The following is an 18,149-nucleotide window of genomic DNA, read 5'->3' on the forward strand; positions in this document are numbered from 1 at the left end:
TTTATAATAACACTAGAGTTGTCTCTTATAGTAATTAGCAATGCTTGGTATAAGTACTATGATCATGATTATTATCATTAGTAAACTCCTGGAGTCTACTATACGAGTGACTATCTATATGTATATATAATCCTAGTGATTACTCCTGATCATGGTGATCGTGAGTGATCGCATGGTGGTGATCACCCTGATCGCTAGTGAGCGTAGTAATCACTGTACTTCCCATGTTGTAATTGGTCCTTCCGTTCCTTCGGCTTGATTGGCCCGTTTGTGCCGGTGGCCCAGGCGGCATCTGCATGTATATTTCCGTGACAATTAGCTATCATTAGGATTAACAGCCTTACCCTTGCCTTTATCTGGGCTAGGTAACGATATAGCGCCTAACACGTCATTAGACACGCTAAAGCGAACATTATAAGCCTCCTTAATCTTGCCTAACTAATAGAAGATGTTATATATAGAGTAGGCGATCTTTATAAAACGTATAAGTTTAGCCTTATCAAGCTTATACTCCTCCGTATTGTCTATACTAGCACGTTTTAGGTCACTCTAAAGAACTATATATAACTTCTTAAGATCCTATACATATCTGTTAGCGATTTACCTATATATCAGGGGTAGAGGTTTAAGATCCAGGGACTTATAAAAGCCTTAGCTCTATCTAATAGAGCCTTTGTCAAATCCTTTACTAACCTAACGTAAGAAGTAAAACTACTAATATAGTTAGTATAAGCATTATAAGAGCTATTAGATATATAAGTAATTAGTATATATCTCCTTATATTTATGGGAACTATAGGTATAATAGTAGTAGTAGGAGCTAGCGCTAGAACAATTATAATATTTGCCAAAAGAACGTCTTACTAGAGCTAACTATATATATATTCCATAGGGCACCTTGTAAAGCTCGCTAATAGTAATGTCACTATATTTAGTTAGCTTGAACGATCTTAACGTAACTAGCAAAGCGCTAGAAAACTATAAAACTAGCAATAAATAGAAACACTTACAGTTTAGAAGCTTTAGCGTACTTATATCTTCAAGGCATTATAGGAGTAGGAGTCAACTTACTAGTAGTAGCCGTGTTTACGACAGGCGTATCTAACAAATCATCTATTAATTCAAGCGTAGGAGGCGTTATCCTATTGTTATTATTATAATTAAAACTAGTAATACTATCGCTATTATAACTACAATAGCTATATTTAATCTACAGCTTCAAAGGAATCGCTCTACTATACTCGACTCTTTCAGACTTCCAAATACAGAAGGCAGGCCCCCTAAAGGAGCTATCAAGGTAAGAGCGACAAAGGATATAACACCAAGAACAGTATCACCACAAAGCGTAGTTAAACGACTATCGCCTTTAACTAGGGGGTGTGTCGGAAGCTATAGAGCTTCTAAACGTATTAGCCACGCGTTTGCCACAGCGTATAAGGCGTCGTTGCCAACGCATTAGCCAGTTCCTTTGTCTATAAATATCAGTCGTTTTGTCTCCTTTGTAGATAGTTCAACAAGGCACTGTCTCCTTCGTATAGCCACCCACTGCAGACTGCTTTCAACGCTCCCGGAGCTCCCACTGCGTTCGGCAAGAAGAGAAGTTGTTAGCCTGGGGAGGAGGCTGGCCTCGCGGTCACTTGAGCTGTACTTCGGGTCCTCGGATCCCAACAATCACATTGGCTTGGTGGTCTAGTGGTATGATTCTCGCTTAGGGTAAACCCTACAGCTCCAGCTGCGAGAGGTCCCGGGTTCGATCCCCGGCCAAGCCCCATCAACGTAACTTTCGTTTTGCTGTTTTACCCTTGATTTTTGCCTCTTCTTTCCTTTTTGTTGGATCAGGAGACTTAGTGGCGTTTACTCCCCTACCACCTACCTCCCATTGCCCAGTGGCGGACGGAAATGGCCTAGTTTCTTTTTGCATTATTTATACAATTCCGAGCGGTGGTGGACCGAGCATTATCCCGCGGAGAACCCGCGGACTTTGAGCCAGAAGAAAGTCTTGACATAATACAAGCTGAGATCCTCAGTTCTGAGGGTTTCCGGCAGTCCCGCGTTCTTTTGTGTTCTTTGAACTCTATCTCTTTTTTGAATGGGAGGCATATGCAGGTATTGACATCGTCCATACAATCTGTATATTGCCATCCACTCCAGACTGGCGACAGACTGTGGCTCGGCTCGCAGGCTTTTGGTCACACAGGACCTCACGGCTTCTTCCGGACAGGGCGAGATAAGGCTTGGCTGTCTCTTACGAGACCACGATGGCAGCAACCTCAAAAAGAACCAGAAAGACGCCCGGGATGATATGACAAGGGCCAAAAAAAAAAAAAAACCAAGCTTTTCGTGTCTCCGGCAATCCAATCTGCTGTGGTAGCGGGATAATATATTGTAAATAGCCGGGAGCTGTGCCAATCTAATGCGCTGCTATTTTCGCGGCGACGTCTACCATCCGGCGCTACTTGGCAAGCGCCCGCAGCCGGGAACCTGGGACACCGCCGGCCTCGATAGTAGTTAAACGTTTTAAGGGTGCACGCAGGCTGCGATCTCGAGCTTGTTGGCTGGGGATTGTCCAAGAGGCCGGGACCAGGTCGTACGTAGTGTACTAGGCGCAGATGAACCAGACTCGGAATGCACTCGGTAGTGTGCGGAATAGTGCACACCGACCAGAGAAACCACGGTCCGGATTCGCGTGGTGTAGACAGAGAGGCTTCGCAGGATCGGTTCGCTCTCTCCCAGCCAGGTTCCAAGTTCCTCCCCACTCCGACTCAGCGTCGAGTACCTTATCAGTGAAAACAGTTCTGGGAAGTAGGCCTCGCATGGAAACCCGCGGCTCTCCGGCCAGACCATTCCCAAAGGCCAAGAGCAAAAGAACCAAGAAGGTTTGAAGGAGTCTGGATGGATGGTGTGAAGGACAAGAGCTACTAGCGTGTCAAGGCGCAAAGGCTCGGCAAAGTCCTGGGCCCTCCATTCGTCCAGTCTCCCATCGGTGTCACAGCCGGCGGTTTGGCTGCATATCCCCGATCTTGAGTCTCGGTGTCTGTATTCAGGACAACCCAGGCTCGACACGCACACACTCGGATGCAGAGCTCAAACGGGAGAGGCGCGGGAGTGGGATGAGGGGTTTGGCCTGACCTGACCGGCTCGATGAGGAAACCGGGATTACCAACACGGTGCCCGCACCTGTTCTTCGGTTCATTTTATTTTCCAGCGAACCGACCTCCCCTTTGAGATCTTCTCGAATCCTGGGCTTGTGGATGTCTTGTGGTGCGTCCGCGATCCGGCGACTTGACATCGCGAAGCTTGCACCTCTCCAAACAAAATGTCTCGACGAATACCGCAAAGAAGAGGAGGTCGATTCAGCTCCGTTACTGGACTCGAAAGTCGCCGTCCACCAAAACGATTTGGCTTCGGCATTTGGTGCTCCGGAACGCAGACCTTGGCGCAGCCAAACGGAGCGTTCCAAGCCGCGGACCATTCATTATCAAAGTCGTAGGACGAATGACGCCAGTTCTTGGAGCCCCACATGCCTTGCAATTCCTGTAGCTCCGTCATCCTTGGCCTCATCCTGCATAATCTGGATTTGATTTTTGCTGGGAGTCCTCCTGCTGCCAGGGCTGAGACTGCCTTCCCACGCAAAGATGGTGCGCATTGGAAGAGGACGACATACCACGCAGAGTACTTCGTACGGTACGCAGTCGGATGCTGATGACCGGGTCTGCAACGAAACGGGGCTGCAGTAGTTGACGGCAGGAGATAAGCGAACCGAGTGCACACTACGGATACAGTACGGAGCACGCTACATGTGAGTCTTGATAGCTGTTGGCGTGCAGCGCAACGGCCCCGCACTATTGGCCAAGTCGTTCCATGGCATGCGGCGGTTCCACTTCAGCCGCTGATGGCAACCTACACAGTAGCACCGAAAGTTGCAGGTGGTGCGTTTTTTTTCTGGAATGGGGTACCGTTTTCCCGACTGCCGTTCTTCGGACCTCCAGCAGTCATGGGATAGAAGCAGACCCCAAGAACAACCCCCGAATTATGGTAACCCCTTGCTCAATCAGATTTCTCTGTTTTCTGGATGCAGTTTGGGCTCCCTTCTTCTTCCCTGAGGGAGGAGCCAGAGACTGCCTGTTCAATCGTATCGGCATATCGTACCGGTGTTATTGGATCAAGAATGAATGGATCGCGTGGTGTAGTTGCCGAATGGAAGAGTACGGTCTACATATCATACTAACTAATCCGTACACTAAAACGGTCGGGTCTGCGCCCCAGACCGTGGTTGCGGGCCAGTCCCCGCTTTCAATCCTTGTCAAATCCATCGGGAGCTCGACCCATTGCCCAGCATCAAACCAATTTAGGCAGGTCAGCAGATTAACGTTGCTGGGCCTTGCATCTCCCGCGATACTCGCCGGCTGGCTGGCGTGCTCCTTCCAGTAATCACGCCCCTCCCCGGCTTCTCCCACATGTTCCCCAGGCGTGGTGGCCCCCTCCCCTTCCCTGCGACTGCCCACTAATTCGAGAGACGGTTATCTGGTAGGCCCCAGCAGCGAGCCACCACAGGGTCGCCCAGCGCCGCCCTCCGGTCCTCCCAAAGTCGCAAGCGGGCCTTGGAACCCTTTCCACTTAACTTTCCCTCGCCTGCGTCTCCCTTTTTTTATTTTTTATTTTTTATTTTTATTTTATTTTATTTTTGGAATTCTTTGCATTCTGGTCCTCGTCAACCCCAAGCCCCGCTCAGCGATCTGCGCCGAGCGCGCGACAGCCATGTTCACGCTCGCTCGACATTACCCGCCCCTGTTGTAACTGCACTTTGTGCTTTGTGTGCCTGTATTGATTGCCTCGATCCCCTCCGATTCCGCCTTTTCCCTCTTTTTTTCAATTTTTTTTTATATTTTTGTTCCTCTTATTCGCCCACCCGAGGAGCGCACCTAGAAGAAGATCGGACGAACGAAGGCGACGGTTTGCGGCGACGATTGGAACGGTCCCGACAAAAAGCCGACAGGAAGGAGACCGTTGAACCGAATCGCTCTCGCCCTGCCTCGTCGCGGCGAAACGCACGAGCGGGCTCGGCCTCGCACGGCTGGGGAAGAAGATAGAGAGCCGGAGAGATGGCGTCGCGACTCATCCGGTCCCTCCGGCGGCGGCGGGAGGATGACGTGAAGCCGGACATGGAGGGATCGGTGGTGGGATCGGTCGAAGGGGGGCCCACGGGCTTCGCATCGCTCAAGCAGTTCGAAAAGATGCACCGCTTCGACCCGAATCTACCCTTGGACGAGCTGGAGGAGGTCGGCAACGCGCTGGAGACGGCCAATCTCGAGAAGGGGGCCGAGATTGAACAGATCCTGGCCGAGGATAACTCGCCATATCCAGAAGTGAGATCACACGAGACTTGCAGACTGAAGGCGTGAGAAGGAAGACGTGCGTGTGCGAGTGTTGCTAACCAACCCCCGCCTTCTTCTCATCCAGGTACGAGCCTCGGTCCGGAATTTCGACGTCGATATGCCTGTCAATACGATACGGGCCTGGACCATTGGCCTGCTCCTGTGCACGATTGGGTCCGCAGTCAACATGATACTGTCGCTCAGGAATCCCAGCATCTCCCTCACGACCTTTGTCATTCAGCTGATCGCATACCCTTTGGGCCTTGCCTGGGACTTGATCTTCCCTGATCGAGTCTTCAATCTCTGGGGCCTCAAGTTCAACCTCAAGCCGGGGCCATTCAACTTTAAAGAGCACGTCATCATCGTGGTCATGTCGAATGTAGGTCTTATGTTGTTCCAGCTTCACGTCAGAAAAACGAGTAGCTGACTCTTTGCTTTCTTTTCTTCCTCTTTCCTAGGCTGCGTATGGCGGTGGCGCGCTCTACGCCTCCGATGTGATTATCGCTCAGCGCATCTGGTACCACCAGAACTTTGGTTGGTTATGGCAGCTCTTGTTCGGCATCACGACGCTCTGCACGGGCTATGGGTTGGCCGGACTGGCGAGGAGGTTCCTGGTCTGGCCTGCCGCCATGATTTGGCCGACCGATCTCGTCAACTGTGCCCTATTCTACACCCTACACGACCACTCTCCGACCGATCCGACACGGACCAACGGCTGGTCCATCAGCCGCTACAAGTGGTTCATGCTTGTCTTCTTCGGGTCGTTTTTGTGGTATTGGTTCCCCGGTTACCTGTTCCAGGGGCTCTCGTGGTTCTGCTGGCTCACCTGGATCTGGCCCGACAATGTCATTGTCAACCAGCTGTTTGGGGGCTACAGCGGCTACGGCCTGTTCCCCATTACTTTTGTGAGCAGTGACGCGTTTGGCACCCTTGATCCCGAAGACCCTGCTAACTTTATTATCAGGATTGGAGTATCATCTCCGCCTATGTCATGTCCCCGCTCATCCCGCCCTTCCACGCCATCGCAAACGTCGTGGGAGGCGTCACCGTCTTCTTCGTTATTATCTCGATCGGCATCCATTACTCGGGCATGTGGTACTCGGCTTACCTGCCGGTCCAGAACTCGCACGCCTACGACAACACCGGCAATCTGTACAATGTCTCGGCGATCCTTAACGACAAGATGCAGTTCGACGAGGCCAAGTACCATGCTTACTCGCCCCTATATCTCCCCACTCAGTTCGCCCTTGCCTATGGCCTCTCTTTCGCCGCCCTCGCCGCCGTCATCACCCATGTCGCTCTGTACCACGGCTGCGAGATTTGGACACAGTGGAAGCTGGCTCGGTCCCAAGAGGACGACGTCCACATGCGGCTGATGAAGAAGTATCGCGACGCCGAGGACTGGTGGTACGCTCTGTTGTTCGTCATCATGCTCGGCCTTTCGTTCGCCGTCGTTTGCGCGTGGGACACCAACTTTCCCTGGTGGGCTTACGTCGTCTGCGTCCTGATCCCCCTGGTGTGGACGATCCCGATCGGCATCGTGCAGGCCATCACCAATATCCAGCTTGGCCTCAACGTCCTTACCGAGTACATCGTCGGCTACATGCTCCCCGGCCGCCCCCTCGCCATGATGATGTTCAAGAACTACGGCTATCTCTGCATGTCGCAGGCGCTCTACTTCGTCCAGGACCTCAAGCTCGGTCACTACATGAAGGTCCCCCCGCGCGTCATGTTCTGGTCCCAGCTGGTTGCGTCCATCTGGTCGGCCGTCGTCCAGATTGCCGTCATGAACTGGGCGCTCGAGACCATTCCCGACGTCTGCTCCGAGACCCAGGTGCACCAGTGGAACTGTCCCAGCGCCCGCGTCTTCTACACGGCCTCGATCATCTGGGGCGCCATCGGCCCCCGCCGCATGTTCTCCCACGGCGCCCTCTACAGCTCGCTGCAGTGGTTCTGGCTCGTCGGCGCCCTCGCCCCCGTGGCGACGTGGTTCCTCGCGCGCCGCTACCGCCGCGGCATCTGGCGCTACGTCAACATGCCCCTCATCTTTGGCGGTTCAGGCATGCTGCCGCCCGCCACCGTCTTCATCTACTACTGCTGGGGCATCGTCGGCACCGTCTTCAACTTCTTCATCCGCCGCCGCCGCACCGGCTGGTGGCTCCACTACAACTACGTCACGTCATCGGCCCTCGACTGCGGCCTGATCGTCTCGACCCTCGTCATCTTCTTTGCGCTCTACCTCAGCGGCACCGAGGCGCCCAATTGGTTCGGCAACAGGGCCGCGCTGAGCACCATGGACATGCTCAGCAAGGCGGTGCAGAGCCCCGTCCCGCCTGGGGAGACGTTTGGGCCAAAGACGTGGGTTTGAAGAGAGGGTTTTGACAGATTCTCTTTTCAATAGAAATGCTCTTGTTCCTTGTTTTCTTTTTCTGGTAATGCGATGACGGAGTGGGTCGGAGTCTAGGAGTTTTCTCTATCTTTTGGGATGGGATCTAGCATGGTGGTATCTCTTCGTCTTTTTTTTTTCCCTTTCGTATTCTGTTATGTTCCTCGGGTATTCACTTTATGAATGGTTCCTAGCCCTTGGACTGGAGAGAGGGCCACCCGTCGTTTTCCGGGAGAAGAAGAAGTGCTCTTCTCTTTCCGGCGACCGGGCGGATCGTATCAGCGGCGGTGTTGGGAGTTTCGCGTCAACAGCGTTCAGTCGGGTATCTTCTTGATGGCAGGGCTATGCCCTCGGCTTCAAACTGTATGTCCCGGCTTGATGGGAACGGCAGGTGGACAAAGCTAGCGTGGAATTTGAGTTGAATGTGGGATGAATGATGGTTGGATGAACGTCATCTAATGCTCTCCCCACGGGACTACCCATGGGTGGGGTGTCATTAGACGTTAGGCTGGGGTGGTCGTGGTGGTGGTGGTTGTCTTGTCAGCAATGGTGTACTTTCAATGGTAATGAGAAAGTGCTCTCTTCCTTCGTTGCTTAGTATCGCTCCTCGAGGGCTGGTCCGGATCTGCAGCGGATGTATTGTGGTATTGTGGTTGTTGAACCGGCAAGTACGGATTATATATGCACTTATCCTCACGGGTCCTGCTTCAGCACGAAAAGACCATATGCTCCGAAAACCACTGGCGACGCAGGTGTTGATGTCACGAAAACCAGAACCTGGATGGGGTCTCCGCATGCCGCCGGAGAGCCAGCTCAAGTACCCTTATGTATGAACAGACATACATACATATATATTGCCGCACAATCCAAATTCGTGGCACCTCGTCACTTCAACAGCCCCCTCCCCCCGGGGGGGTTATATGGCCTCGCTGGGAGGAGTAAAAAGAAGAGAAATATATATATATATGAACAGGAAGCAATATGAAGAGAGGAGAGAGAGAGAAGAACAAGTGTATCCCTTCTTCCTCACCCGACCCGCTCTCCCTTCGCCCCATCCCGATTCGCCCTCCAGACGCCCTCGCCGCCCTCAAACTCCTCGCGCTTCCACACCTCCACCCGTGCCTTGCACTCCTCGAGCGCCTCCTCGCCGGCGCGCCAGGCGGCCTGCCGATGGGGCGCCGACACGGCGATGAGGATGCTCTCCTCGCCGACGGGCACCACGCCGAGGCGGTGGACCATGGCGATGCCCTTGAGCCCGTGCTTGGCCCGCAGCGCGGCGGCAATGTCCTGCATGGTCCGCAGCGCGAGCGGCGCGTACGCCGTGTACTGGAGCTCCTTGACCGGCTCGTTGTCGAACGAGTCCCGGGTCGTGCCTGCAGCCGAGTCGCAAGTCGTGCGTGTTGGTCGGGTCTGTCCTGTCTGATTATTCCAAGGAGACCAAAAGGGAAGGGCGGGGGGGAAAGGGGGAGGAGAAAGGGAGAAGCAAGAAGAGAATGAGGGGAAGGGGGGAGGGGAGGGGTTGAGGCGGACCTGCAAAGAGGACGATGGCGCCTGCTTGGGGGGAGCGCACGCGATCCATGACGGATTGAATATTGAGCGGCGAAGAGGTCAGGGCGATGTAGCAGCCCTCCTGGGAGAGGGAGGAGACTTGGGTCTGCGGGGTGTCGGTGGTTGTGGTGGCCATGGTCGGTGGAGGTATGGTTGGTTGCTCAGTCCAACCTAAGCCAACGAACGATCGGGTCGGGTGCGGTTGTTGGAGTGGTTTAGAAATGACCGTGAGGGACCTCAGGCTACCTATAACTTGGTACTCCAAGGCGTGCCTTGGCCTGCACCTGGAGAGGTTGACAAGCTGGCACTTGGCTGTTGTTGTCACAAATGCCTGCGGGCGGGACCTCGTCCGTGTAGAAGGGTTTAGGTCCACCTTTGCTAGTGCAAGAGACTGAATCACGAAGCTGTGATTCTGAGATAACGGAGGTCTTCCAGCGGTCTATTACCGGTTATAAGGTGTAGAGGCACACCTAGCGGATGTGCACGAGCGCGAGGAACGGGGGACGTGGAAGGGTGAGTGATTGCACGCAAATCTTAGAACTAAGCGGCTGCGAATAGGGGACTTGGCGTGTATTCCTGCGTCTTTTTTTTTTTTTGTTTTTCCCTTTGTTTGCTTCTCGAAATTTTGAAGCATCAAGCAGAGTTCCCTAACAGGCAGTCCGATCGTTACTTTCCTTTCATCTTCACAGCTCCCACTTCAACCGTCGTTCACACAGCAAGTTGTCAAGAGCGATCCACTCCATTACCGTTATCGGAACCAAGGCATATCACACTGTACTATGGTAATTGATTGGGCCCCCGGCAGAACTTCGGCAGTCGCAGTCAACGCTGGCGGGCATCCCACCTAACGGGCTTGACAAAGTGAGCTTCAGTACCGCCTGTATCCACATCCAAGTCCTCAATCCTTTTGTCTTTCGAACCCTTCGGTTGCAATTTGCAGCCAGATTTCCTGTGCGCAGCTGCAGGTTTACTTAGAGGGAAGGCGGATCGCATCCGCAAGACCGCTCTCTTACCGATTTCGCCGCTCCCTCTCCTCCCGTCCTCCGCGATCGCCAGCAATGTACCAAAGCGTACATCGTTCGGCGTCGCGCGATGGCGCCGGCTACCGCGACCGTGACCGCGACCGCGACCGCGATCGCCGCAGTCGCAGCCCCTATGCCCGCCGCTTCGACGACAGAGACGGCGACTACCGGCGGTCGAGGAAGGGTACTATAGCCCGCACGATGAACCTTGGCGATGGCATTGCTTGAGTGCTTTCGATTGTCTGTCGGTCGAGCTGGAATTGGCTAACTTTGGGCTCTCCTCCCCCTCGCTGCCACCAAAAGATCCTCCAGATCCTCCAAGAGACTTGAACTACGATGACGGCGACGGTGCAGACGACCACCCTGGGACCGGGCGGAACCGCTACCGTGCACCAAGAGACCGGTATTACGAGAACGACGACCCCGCTCGAGCGTAGGTCCAACCTATACCTCCTTTTCTCCTCTGTTGCTCTCGGCATTTTCAAGTACCAACCATAAGTTGTCTGCAGAGGCCACGTGGATCAGCATCCTTTTCGGGGTTCTGGCGGGTATCGGAGCTCCGCATCTGATCATCGTGGGTCTGGTCAACATCATGATAGACGTCACCTAGATCGCCGACATTTAGGTGACTCAGGGCGTGCTATTGTCCTAAACGGCCTTCCTGAGGATGCCACCGAGCGAGATATCCTCTACGGTCTCGACTATATTACTAGGGACCGCCACTTCTCGAGCGATAAGGTGAGAATCGCTCGGGTTCGTAACGACCACAACGGTTAGCACCACCCGCCTGCCACGCCACAACACCCTTCAATTGCTCACTCTTACAGGCGGTCGCTGTGCCCTTGTCGAGTTTCATCGTCGATCGGACGCCGAATACTTCTATGACCGATACTACCCCGACGTCTCCTTCCCCCTGGAACATTCCCGCGGCATCGATTCTGAGCCCATCACAGCGGGAGTCACCATTCCAGACAACGGCGACGATATGGACTCGGCGCGTGACTCACGCAGGGACGACGACGGTTGGCAATGCGTCAAGGTAAGCACCCCTCACCCCTTCAACCCCTCGCGCCCTCCGCAAAGTGTCCCTGGCAGAGGCTAAACAATCAAAAGTGTGGCATTGTCAACTACCCCCACCGAGCTCTCTGTTTCAAATGCAAAACCGAACGACCTGGTAAGCAGTTCTGCGGCCTTATTCCCGTCGTCTGCTCTACTTGCTAACCCGAGCAGAAGATGATTATGGCGATTCCGGTCCCGTCTTAACCGGTGAAACGGACGAGTGCCCGCAGCAGACTCCGTCTCAATATGTCGTCGTCCGGGACCTGGAAGGATCCGTTACCGAGGAGGTTCTCGCCAAAGGTGTCATGAAGCTGTTTGTCGAAAATTCGGAGCCCGCAAAAGAAGCCCCCAGCTGCACCAATAAGCTCAAATCGACAGCTCCCACAAACAGCACGGCTGGCCTCGGGGCGAAGCCTGGCTCGCTTCGTCGCGTTTTCCTAATGCGTGACCGCAAGACGAACCAGTCCTGGAGGTACGGGTTCGCCGAGTTTGCGACTGTCGAAGACGCCATAGCCGCCGTTGCGAAGTTCCGGGCGTCTCCGAGATTTACGATTGCTTCCAAACCCGTCGTGGTAGCTTTCATCCATACTGGCGTCTTCATTCCTGCCTTTGACACTCCGGCAACCGAGAATCCGGAGTACTCGTTCACTCCCATCTACAATCCGGCCGTGCGCGTCAAGTACTGGGATGAACGGGTTTACCCCAGCGTCCGCGTCGTATCGACCGACCCGCTCCCGAGCGCGCCGGCCCCCGACCGCACTGCCGGCAGCGACGACGGCACCAAGTCTCGGCCTTCAAAGAAAGTGAAAACCGCCAAGGAGTCAGCCCCCGTCGCCAAGGTATCCATGATACCTCAGGTGCAGCTGTGGGCCAAGGCGTCGGCCCAGCTGCACGGCTCCAAACCGGTCACCGACGCTGCGTCGCCCTCCTCCCGAGAGCTCGAAGAGGTCAAGCTGGCTGTGACCCGTGGTGCTTCCGGCGAGGCCGAGGAAACTCAGCAAGACGGGCCGGTTACCCCGCAATGGGCTGATCGGTATCTCTCCTATGCCGACTGGGACGCCCTGGCCTGTCTTGCTTGCGGCTGGGAGCCGCCCACCCAGGCGGAGATTGATGAGCGCGGCTGGCCCCAGACCAGGGCCGACCTCCTCATAGAACATGAGGGGCGCGCCCACCAATTCTTTCGTGACGAGCAGGCCAAGGAAAAAGCCGCGGCGGCTCTTGCCGCTCTGGGTAGGGAGCCTCGCCAGGTTCTTCGCCGCACCCCGCGTCTCAGGTCTGAGCGCCTGCCCGTCTACAAGTCCTACGCTGACCTCGATCGTTTGCGCTGCGTCCTCTGCAAACGCATATTCAAGGAGGCCAGGCTGGTCTGGCTGCACGAGCAGCAGAGCGAGTTACACAAGCGCATGCTAGCCGACCCGCAGAATCGGGCGCGCGCAGCGGACGAGTTCAAGCGGATGGGCAAGAAGATGTGCATCGTCGAACCTGACGCCGAGTTCAAGCGGCTTTGGGAACTGCAGCGCGCTCGCTTCGCGCAGCCGCAGTACCGCGATCGGGCGCTCGAGCGACGGAGGGCGTTTGGCCAGCCGAAGCAACCCGTGGCCGTGCCGTCAACCGCCGCCGCCTCCGTTCCGGAGAAACGCAAGGAGCCCGCCGCCGCAACGGCGGACAGCGACGCCAAAGACCAACAGCCCGCTGCCAAGAAGTCCAAGGGCGCCGGCATGCTCGCCAAGATGGGCTGGACCGAGGGCGCAGGGCTCGGCGCCGAGGGTGCCGGCAGGACCGAGGCCATCTCGACCGAGGTGTATGCCCCTGGCGTGGGCCTGGGCGCCGAGGGTGGTAAGCTGGGCGATGCGAGCGAGGAGGCAGCGAGGAAGACGCGGGGCGATTTTGCATCATTTGTGCAAAAGACAAAGGAGAGGGCCAGGGAGCGGTTCGAGAAGATGTGATGTTCTCTCGTTACTGCCCCCCCCTCTCTCTCTCTCTCTCTCTCTCCCCCTCTCTCTCTCTCCCCCTCTCTCTCTCTCCCCCTCTCTCTCTCTCCCCCTCTCTCTCTCTCCCCCCCTCTCTCTCCCCCCCCCCCCCCCCGCGATACCATGTATTACTAAACCCTCCTCGACAGGGGGAAAAGCGACGCCAATCGCAGAGCTCACCTGCACACGTGCTCCGCGACGAGCTCTGCCGGTATGTATGGCGGCTGGGTCACATCGTCGTCAGATGCAGATTGAAGCTGTCGACATGTCTCAACCTAAACTCTCCCCCCCCCCCCCCCCCCGCGATACCATGTATTACTAAACCCTCCTCGACAGGGGGAAAAGCGACGTTTTTTTCTTTTTTTTTGCTGGTTTTTGTACGGCGGGTTGAGGCGGCGCATCAGGTATCATATACCCCGTAGCCCGAGGGCTTGATCATTCATGTAGATGTCTTGCAATTATACGGAGGCTGTCTATGAGCGCCTGTTATGTTTGGAATACTCGAAGCTTGCGGGTCAAGGTTGCAACCACTTGTAACGTCTTGGACGTCACTACGTGCCTTCTGAGTTTGGTGGCACGTAATATGATTCTACGTTGATCATTGGTACCGGGGTGTCGAAAGTTACCTGGCTCGAGCAATAAATACTTTCGTGCTCTTCGAGACACAACTTGTCATCTTGGCAGAATTGGAGCCTGGCTTCCTAATTATTCCTGACTATTACTCCCAACGGGGGTGCGAGAAAGAAAGCGAGATTATCACTATCACGACTAGATAACGGTGTGATTGAATCTTCTAGGCAGACGGGGGTTGTTTACTCTTGTTTGAGTCCTCCGCGTCTCACGCGATATATCTGTCATCTTATGCTGGTTATAGCAGCGCCCACGAGTCTGATCAGCCGCACTGGCCGCTCCGAGTTTCCTGGGGAAGCTTTCGGAAGTGATCTTCCCCACGATACTCGGAGAGTTAAGACACACGAAACGGGCGCTTGTCTGCGGCCTGTGTGTCTCGGTTGCGAGTGTGAGACAAGAGTGTGAGACAGAGTTGTTTGTGGAGCAACTTGGGGGGGGGGGGGGGTTGAAATGACATCACGGCGTAGGTCATCCTTGGTTGGGAATCAGCATAGAAGACGTTGGTTTTTGATCTTGTTACATTTTGCAGTACTCTAGAGACCATACCTGCCCAGTAGAGCTCAATTCTTTTTATTTTTTATTTTTTATTTTTTTTATTTTTTTTGGTAATTGGTAGCCAGCTGAATCGATATCCTCGGTATCTGAACGGTGGAGAGTCCAGCCCCACGGCATGCTGAGCGACGGCACAATAGGGGAACTGACTGGCCCGTTTCTATCTCGCTAGATGAACTATGTAGAAAGACAGAGCTGGTACATTCATGCATCTTGTTTTAAAATAAAACATGTGGACGGGCGGGCAATCATCATCATCAGACTGCTATGAGTGCGCCCCCTAAGAGGATAAACAGAGCCGTCACCGCAGCAACACCGACCAGTTCCCCGAGCAGGCCCGTCCTGACCGCCGTGAAACCTCCGGCAGCCGCATTCCGCTCCGAGCCGGGCCGGGTGCTCCCGCCCGGGCCTCCTCCGTAACCCGGGTGACCATTGGCGGTGGCTGTCGGGGTAAAGGTCGTCTGCTGCGCCTCGACGCCCATCAGGCCGCTCGGGAGGCCACCAGCGATCACCGTGCGCGTGCCCGCGTCGGCGCCCGCGCCCGCGCCCTCGCCTCTCTCGGAGGCGCCGTCGTCGTGGTTGTCGGCGGTGAGCTCCACGATGGTGTTCGTGTTGGTGCTGCTGCTGCTGCTGTTGAGGTTGGCCTGGGCCAGGCCGATCTGGTAGTGCGACAGGTCGTAGACGACGTAGGCGGAGCGGAGGAAGGTGTCGCCCAGGAGGGTGAAGTTGGCCTCGCTCTGGCCGGAGGAGGCGGCGAAGCGGGTGGTTGACTGGATGCCAAAGACGCACCACCTCCTTTCGGTAGCGGGGGGGACTTTGTCGTCGTCATCATCGTCATCGTCGTCGTCGTCGTCGTCTTCGACTTCGTTGTTGTTATTGCTGTTGGATTGGGGGTAGGTTGGCGGGAGGATGTCGAGGACCAGATCGCCCAGCGGGACGGTGATGCTCGTCGTCGGGGTGAAGGTGAAGGCCAGGTGGAAGTCCGGGTCGGTCCGGAGCAGGGGGTGGGAGCAGTCGATCAGGGTCATCTGGAGCCGGTCGTCGTAGAAGGTGTCGAGGGCCGTGTTGATGGGGTCGGCCAGCTCGTCGGGGAGGTAGGAGAGGGTGGTGCCCGAGTCGAGGACGGCCGGGGCGGGGTGGTTGAGGATGGCGGTCGGGATGGTGTGGCGGGAGCCGTTGGTGTAGGTGAGGGAGACGGAGGTGAAGTTGACTTCGAAGGAGGAGTAGTCGCGATCGCCTGGAGGCTTATGCAGCGGGAGGACCCCGAGCGGGCCGATGAACTTGTCGGTGTCGATGCCGCCGAAGAGGAGGGTGCCCGAGTCGGCGCGCCGATCGTTGAGGTAGAGGGAGAAGGCTTTGCTCTTGATCAGGCCCTGGCTGTACATCTCGTCGATGATATTGGGATACTTGGTGGATGCACGTTCGCTGATGCTGAAGCCGAGACCCAGGATGCCGGTGCCCCTGACGGCCTTGGTCACGCAGGCCATCTGTAGCGACTGGACGGTGACACCGCCGATGGTGAAGTGGTCGGTGATGTAGTCCCCCGAGGCGGTGCCGCCGTCGAGGTAGGTGATTTTGAACCCGCCCTCCTCCACCATCTTCTTGGACGAGCTCTTGGAAGGGTCGTAGGTGTCGGTACACGGCATGCCGTAGAAATCCTGCAGGGCCGGGCTGATACAGAGATCTGCCTCGTGGCTCAGCACCCAGGCGTCGCTGCTCCCCGTGTCTAGCAGCATCGTCAAGTTCTGTGGGGGGGTTCCGACCTGGACCTGCACGTAATAGCCGCCGCCTGCGATGTTGTTGATGAGTCTCTCCGAGTACGTCTCCCGCCGTGTCAACGGAGGAAAGGAGAGCGGGGTGCGGTTGCCTGGAAGGCCTCTGCTAACGCTGAACTCGACAACATTTTTAGACGAGGAACCAGGAGCCAGAGCTAGCAGTATGGCGGATGAGGGCTTCATTTTTGGGGCTCGCCGGGAGCCGGTGCTTCTTGATGTCGTAGGCGGAGTGTCAAGACGGGGTCAACCGGTTTCAGATTCCTTGTCTTCCGCCGTGGTCTTCCGCCGTGGCCATGCCTCCTCCGACCATTCGTTAGAGTGGCAGACTCGTTGGAGAGCGGGAAGTTGGCGAGACGACAGAGAAGTGTCAAAGCATGCTGGAGGCGGCGCTTGCTTGTGTAATTATGGTCAAGGGTCCGGTTTCCTAAACCCCCTCCCCCTGCCGGACTGGACGTGGACGCCATTTTATTTATCCTCCCCGACTCCTGCTCCTGCTCCTTGGCGGTTTGGATCTTGTTGGGAGTAGCTTCTCGGCACGGTCTTGGGAGCGAGCAGAAATGTAAGAGTGACTCCAGGCGGGGCTTGGCGCCCAGACAGATCAGCGCTGTTGGGCGACGGCGGCGGTGGTGCCAAGATGGTTCCGAGCCGCCGACAGCGTTCGTGGGCGCCGAGCTGATTCCAAAGGGGAGGCCCAGGACCAAGGACCGATGTATGCCCGCAGGCCCCGTATGACATACATACATACATAGTAGACACACCGAGACTGCGCTCTTGGGTGGACGGAGGTGTTAGTGTACGGAGTACGGAGCAGCGTACTACTGCAGCGTACTATGTATGCTGTTTTGGCCGAGATCCCAACCGCCCTCCCGGCATGGTGCCAAGACCGCGCAGCTCCTCTTGGCCTTTGGGGGTTGTGTCTGGCGGGGTGAGCATTTCCAAGGAGCGGTCTACGGAGACATAGTACTTTGTATGTTATGTTGACAAATTGGACGCACTGTACATGCCTCCGCATGCACGGATCCGTATGTACAGTACAGAGCCGTGGGAGCGTAGACGTAGTCAGGTGTGCGGGATACGTACGGGCGTATGGAATAGAATCGAGGGGATTCTCACACCGGCGAACAGGACGCTGGTTCGCTAATCTTGGTACCGTACCCAGGGTCCCAGGGCCAACGAAGTTGTATGTACTGTACAGTAGCAGCAACCAACCGCCGGCTGAGACTTGAGAGAGTCGGCGCCGAGACGGCCCAGCCAGTCGGATTGCTTCGGCAACAAGCGGACACCGTGCCGCTGTGCTGTCGACTGCCGAACACGTTGGCTTGATCCTCCGGCCCCACGATCTCACGAGGACACCGAAATGACCCTTCTCTTCCAGTCGCTTCCTCGTCGTGGGTTGTGGGTTGTGGGTTGCGGCACGCGAGGTTCTCTCCGCAGGAGCGCGCAATCCGATACACTACGAGACTCCTTTTGAGGAAGGCTCGTTAAATTCATCTGAGAGCTTCCGAGAGCCCTTGTGCGACACCCGTGTGCAGTAAATTTAATGGCTTTCGAAGTGCTTCAGACCGTTGCCCGCTAGTGGATTGTAGTGTAAGGATTGCCGAGTCGAGAAGATTATCCATACACTGGTTAGGGCTTACGGCGTAGCTGCCGGGAAAGCTACTTGATGCTAACTCAGTAGCGCAGGATCGGCAGAGATGGGCGGGGCCAAAGAACCACAATCGGCGGCAAGAGCCGCCCTTGTAGCACTTGGGCTCACTGAGTCAGGCTGCCCCTGCCCCACCGGGCTTTCGTCGGCGTAGGATGATTTCATCACAATCCATCTACTTAGTAGT

General features: G+C 55.7%; 4 protein-coding genes and 1 non-coding gene across 5 annotated transcripts; 3 read left to right on the forward strand and 2 right to left on the reverse strand.

Moving 5' to 3' along the window:
• Positions 1-1,678: 1,678 nt before the first annotated feature.
• MYCTH_t14 lies at positions 1,679-1,769 on the forward strand. The gene has a single exon. It is a non-coding gene; the product is annotated as a tRNA-Pro (tRNA).
• Positions 1,770-4,965: 3,196 nt separating this feature from the next.
• MYCTH_2297629 (uncharacterized protein) lies at positions 4,966-7,844 on the forward strand. The gene is made up of 4 exons (XM_003659927.1): positions 4,966-5,366; positions 5,461-5,754; positions 5,834-6,280; positions 6,340-7,844. The coding sequence occupies exons 1-4, from the start codon at positions 5,103-5,105 to the stop codon at positions 7,741-7,743; spliced, it is 2,409 nt and encodes an 802-aa protein (XP_003659975.1). The 5' UTR covers positions 4,966-5,102; the 3' UTR covers positions 7,744-7,844.
• Positions 7,845-8,544: 700 nt separating this feature from the next.
• MYCTH_2142160 (uncharacterized protein) lies at positions 8,545-9,746 on the reverse strand. Its single transcript, XM_003659928.1, has 2 exons — positions 9,292-9,746; positions 8,545-9,134 (listed from the first exon to the last, which is right to left on the reverse strand). The coding sequence occupies exons 1-2, from the start codon at positions 9,443-9,445 to the stop codon at positions 8,788-8,790; spliced, it is 501 nt and encodes a 166-aa protein (XP_003659976.1). The 5' UTR covers positions 9,446-9,746; the 3' UTR covers positions 8,545-8,787.
• Positions 9,747-11,063: 1,317 nt separating this feature from the next.
• On the forward strand, positions 11,064-13,661 carry MYCTH_2297636 (uncharacterized protein). Its single transcript, XM_003659929.1, has 3 exons — positions 11,064-11,370; positions 11,445-11,505; positions 11,562-13,661. The coding sequence occupies exon 3, from the start codon at positions 11,831-11,833 to the stop codon at positions 13,334-13,336; it is 1,506 nt and encodes a 501-aa protein (XP_003659977.1). The 5' UTR covers positions 11,064-11,370; positions 11,445-11,505; positions 11,562-11,830; the 3' UTR covers positions 13,337-13,661.
• Positions 13,662-14,678: 1,017 nt separating this feature from the next.
• Positions 14,679-16,805, reverse strand: MYCTH_2297637 (uncharacterized protein). Its single transcript, XM_003659930.1, has one exon. It carries the CDS (start codon positions 16,498-16,500, stop codon positions 14,800-14,802), a length of 1,701 nt encoding a protein of 566 aa, XP_003659978.1. The 5' UTR covers positions 16,501-16,805; the 3' UTR covers positions 14,679-14,799.
• Positions 16,806-18,149: the final 1,344 nt, after the last annotated feature.

The sequence above is a fragment of the Thermothelomyces thermophilus genome, chromosome 1, assembly GCF_000226095.1.
Source record: "Thermothelomyces thermophilus ATCC 42464 chromosome 1, complete sequence".
Taxonomy (NCBI): Eukaryota; Fungi; Ascomycota; class Sordariomycetes; order Sordariales; family Chaetomiaceae; genus Thermothelomyces; species Thermothelomyces thermophilus.